The sequence below is a fragment of the Erpetoichthys calabaricus genome, chromosome 3, assembly GCF_900747795.2.
Source record: "Erpetoichthys calabaricus chromosome 3, fErpCal1.3, whole genome shotgun sequence".
Lineage (NCBI taxonomy): Eukaryota > Metazoa > Chordata > Cladistia > Polypteriformes > Polypteridae > Erpetoichthys > Erpetoichthys calabaricus.
Genome location: NC_041396.2, coordinates 236,306,241 through 236,310,485, shown reverse-complemented (window position 1 = coordinate 236,310,485; position 4,245 = coordinate 236,306,241). Strand labels below are relative to the sequence as shown.

Below are 4,245 nucleotides of genomic sequence, written 5' to 3'. Positions count from 1 at the left end.
CAAGACCCAAAGAGATGATCCAGGCCAAGGGGGTGCCCACGTAACACCTGGCTGTGGCAGATAGATGGTCATTTCCTGAGGGAGGAACTGGACAATGTGTCTGACTGGGGTGTTGCCAATCGGAATCCTAACGTGTTTCGTCATGTGGTGGATGCAGCAATTCGTCGTACCAGTGCATGCTCACCAGCTTGACCTGACCTGACTAAGTCGTTAACTGTAAAGTTCAGGTAAAGTCACAAGTCTTTTTATTTTGATTAAGTTGAGTCACAAAAATTGTGACTCGAGTCAACTTGAGTTCAAGTCACTTGACTCATGTCCCCACCTCTGGTTTAAGAACTGTTTCACATGGTTAGCTTGTGTTCATCCTCACAAAATTACATCATCGAAGTAGTTTGGAAACCAATGCAGGATTGTGGTAAACATCATTTGAAAAGCAGATGGACAGGTGCTAACCCATATGTGACCAGTGTGGCACACGGCTGGGGGTGGCACCCAGCCAGGATGCCCAGGAAGACAGGAGGAGGGCTCACGCCTCCTCCAGACCATGAGGGGGCAAATGCCCTGGTTCATTTGGGGGCCACAGGTACAGAGCTGGGAAGCTCAACCCTGTAGGGGCCCGTGGTCACCGCCAGGGGGCACCCCCATGCCTGGAGAATCCTGGTGTGGTGGAAGTGCTGGGGGGAAGACGAGTGGGGACACCCGGAGTGCTTCCGGGTACGCAGCCGGCACTTCCGCCACACTGGGGCGTGTTGGTGGGGAGATTGCCGGAACACACCTGGAGCATATCTGGGTGCTCATAAAAGGGGCCGCCTCCCTCCGCAAGATGGCCCCCTTATTGACTTTGAATTTGATTTATTCTCCTTGACTTGTTTTCATTATACTGCCCTTTTTCCATGCTTCCATTTGGACACAAAGGTAAATAGACCTAATTTGTGAAGATAAGAGTTAATTACACACAGCTAATCTTGAATTCTGTCCTTTACTAAGAGTTGTGAAATTTTTGAAGGTCTCCTGAGAAGAAAGGCACATAACTAATTAACTGTTGAAGTATATAAACATAGTGAAATAAAGGCTGCAGTAACAATGATCAACAACAAGGGTGTTTCATTTTTTACATTTTATTCACTTGTAAACAATGGACATAATTAATCTGGAGGCTCAGCAAAGTAAGCAATATTGCTATGTGTTTAATAAGTCTTGCCTTAAAGAAATATGGGCACCTGAAGTCTCTGTGATTCTTTATATTTTCTCAGCATGTTCTGTTCTGCTTACAGTCTTTGGAAACTTTCTGGTAATCATTTCCTTTTCTCACTTCAGACAGCTCCATACACCAAGCAACCTGCTTGTTTTATCACTGGCAGTGGCTGACTTTTTTATTGGAGGATTTTCAATGCCTTTTGAACTGATAAAACTTATTGAAAATTGTTGGTATTTTGGGGATACATTTTGTTTTCTGCATTCCTTTTTCAGTTTTTTGCTTACCTCTGTTTCTGTTAGTAATTTAGTATTAATAGCTTTTGACAGATATATTGCTGTGTGTGATCCATTTTTTTATTCAGCTAAAATAACAATTCCTATTACAGGGATTTTTATTGCTAGTAGTTGGGGCTCATCCTTTGCATATACATGGGCACTAGTATATTTTAAAGGAGTCATATTTACATATGAAACCATCAATGGCTGTCTAAGAGACTGTGGTGGATTGTATACAGAGGTGTGGGGTTTAGTGGATCTCTTTGCCACATTTATTCTGCCCTGTTCTCTAATGGTAAGTCTGTATGTAAAAGTTTTTATAGTTGCCAGAAGACATTTAAAAATAATTAATTCAGCTTCTGAACAAATTAATAAAACTAACAAAAATCAGGGTAACATATCTAAAAAGTCAGAGAGAAAAGCTGCAAAAACTTTAGGAATTGTAATATCTGTTTTTCTTCTTTGTTGGGTACCTTACTATTTATGTATAATTATTAACTCATATACTCAAATTCAAGTGCCATTTGCAGTGTATAGTATTTTTACAAGTGTAGTTTATTTTAACTCAGGAATGAATCCAATCATTTATGCTTTGTTTTATCCATGGTTTCAGAAGTCACTGAAACTAATTATAACATGTCGGGTGTGCAGCCCTGCTTCATCCCTGATCAGAATGTTCCCAGAAAACTAAGACTAATTTAAAAAGCCTCCTTATTTACTTAATGTCTTAAAATGCTGAAACAATTAATTATATAATTGGAGTTATGTATGAACTTACTTTCTGAAATGACTGTAACACAGTAGCTCATCTTGTGTAATATTTTAAAGGTATACTTAGAGATAGTGAAATTTAACCTTAGGTATTACCATCAAATTGCATATAACATTTTAATCAATTTACTTCTGGATTATAGCATATCTTTCTATTTTTAACATTACTTGTTAGAAATTCTTAAAGTTTTACAGTGTGCCCTGTGCCTGCATTCTTTTTATTATTTTTAAAGGTTTTTTTTTTTTATAACATTATGCATCATAACTAGAGGAGTTGCTAAATCACCAGAAGAAAATATCCATGCTGTCTTCAAGTGTAATTCTGATATTTTATGTATGCACATTCACATTTAATTTAGATCTAAATATGCTTTTTCATGTCTTTTCTTTGGCTAAACAGTGACTTGGGTTAAGCAGGCTCAAGAATGTTATACAATGATATACTGAATAGAACAGGGACATGAAACTTAGTTTTATTGAGGTCCAAAAGTAATGCTTTATATATACTGTATACAGTACCCAGCGCAAGCCGGTATGTGTCAACAAATAACTAGCACCTCTGTTAGCTTACAAACAAAACACTCAGGAGCATTTCCATTTGTCACAATTGTATGTCATTCTTTGATTCTCTCTTCAAACTGTCTTCTTTCTTTTTCACCTTTTTATACTTTTGGACATTGAACTGTGTGAGTATTTTTGCTGGTTACTGTATCTGGTGTGATTAAATATTGCAGTATCCTTACCAGACATACACACAATCCTACTAAAGCTGCTCAGTATGACAATACTGTACACTTTGCTCTCAAAAGACACAGAAACAAAAATTAATGCATACATCCAAAAACTGCTACAATGTCCACTAGGATGAAAAAGGATAAAGAAACAAACTTGGTAAAAGGGAAGTAGTAGAAAATAACCTGAACTTGAAGAAAATAACAAAAGAAGGACACTCAGCATAAGGAGCACCACTGTGAAGTCAAGTTCATTGCATCCAAAGATTTGGAAAAGACCACCTGTAAAAGAGCTTGTGTTGTGGTCATCACATAAAGTCAAATAAGAGTGGTAGTCTGGACACAGGCAAGAAATTGTAGCCAAAGCAAAGTACACCTGTTTACACATACATTAACATGTGTCACTGTCACATGCCCCTTGACAACAATTAAAAAACAGGTGTAAATACACTGATGATGGATCACAGAGCGCACATTTGGAGTCAGAAAATAATAACAGTCACATTTAATAGTAGAGGAAACACAAAAAAGCAAACAGCATTTTTTATCCACATGTAAACAACATCAACAGAAAAGACAAAAGAATTCTGTAGGGAGGTGACAGTAAACACGTAAGTTGCAGCAGGGTAGTCAACCCTTATATCTGTGCAGTTTTAAAAATGAGTGGAGTAGCAGCAGATGTGTGTGTGTCTAGCTACTATCTCCTTTATGAGGATAATGCAAAAAAAATAAAAACACTAAAGTTCTTTAGGGCAGTGTGATATATCACTCCTTTTTACCATTGATCATCACAGGCCATATGCAACATGTTTAGTATATCGATGATATGGGACACATTAAAAATGTCCAAAGGCTGGGTACAACTTGGAGATTTTGAGTTTGACATCCAAGAAATAAAAGAATAAATCAGAGTATAAATTGCAATGAATCTCTATACTGCCCGAGGAGTATTACTAAATATTGGTTAATTCATTATTGGAAAGGTTGCTGTTATTGTATAACTTAAAAACATACTTGGCCATTTATTTGAAACACCCAATGCAAGATAGATTATAAGAAAAGTATTAGAAATTTTGTACATTAAAAAAGACTGTTTATATACTTTTTAAAATTAATGTTATCAAGTCTAAATGCAAAAAATAAAAATCTCCCACTTTTGATAGATGCCGCCTGGTCTACAGTATTGCCAGTTATATAAGCACATACCTCTTTCCTGATCAGTTTACAAGCATAAGTCTGATTCTGTTTGATTCAGAATTTATACTCTGAG

At 37.0% G+C, this 4,245-nt stretch overlaps 1 protein-coding gene across 1 annotated transcript; it reads left to right on the top strand.

The window, feature by feature from the left end:
* Positions 1–1,135: 1,135 nt before the first annotated feature.
* LOC114649442 (trace amine-associated receptor 13c-like) lies at positions 1,136–2,164 on the top strand. The gene has a single exon (XM_028798930.1). The coding sequence runs from the start codon at positions 1,136–1,138 to the stop codon at positions 2,162–2,164; it is 1,029 nt and encodes a 342-aa protein (XP_028654763.1).
* Positions 2,165–4,245: the final 2,081 nt, after the last annotated feature.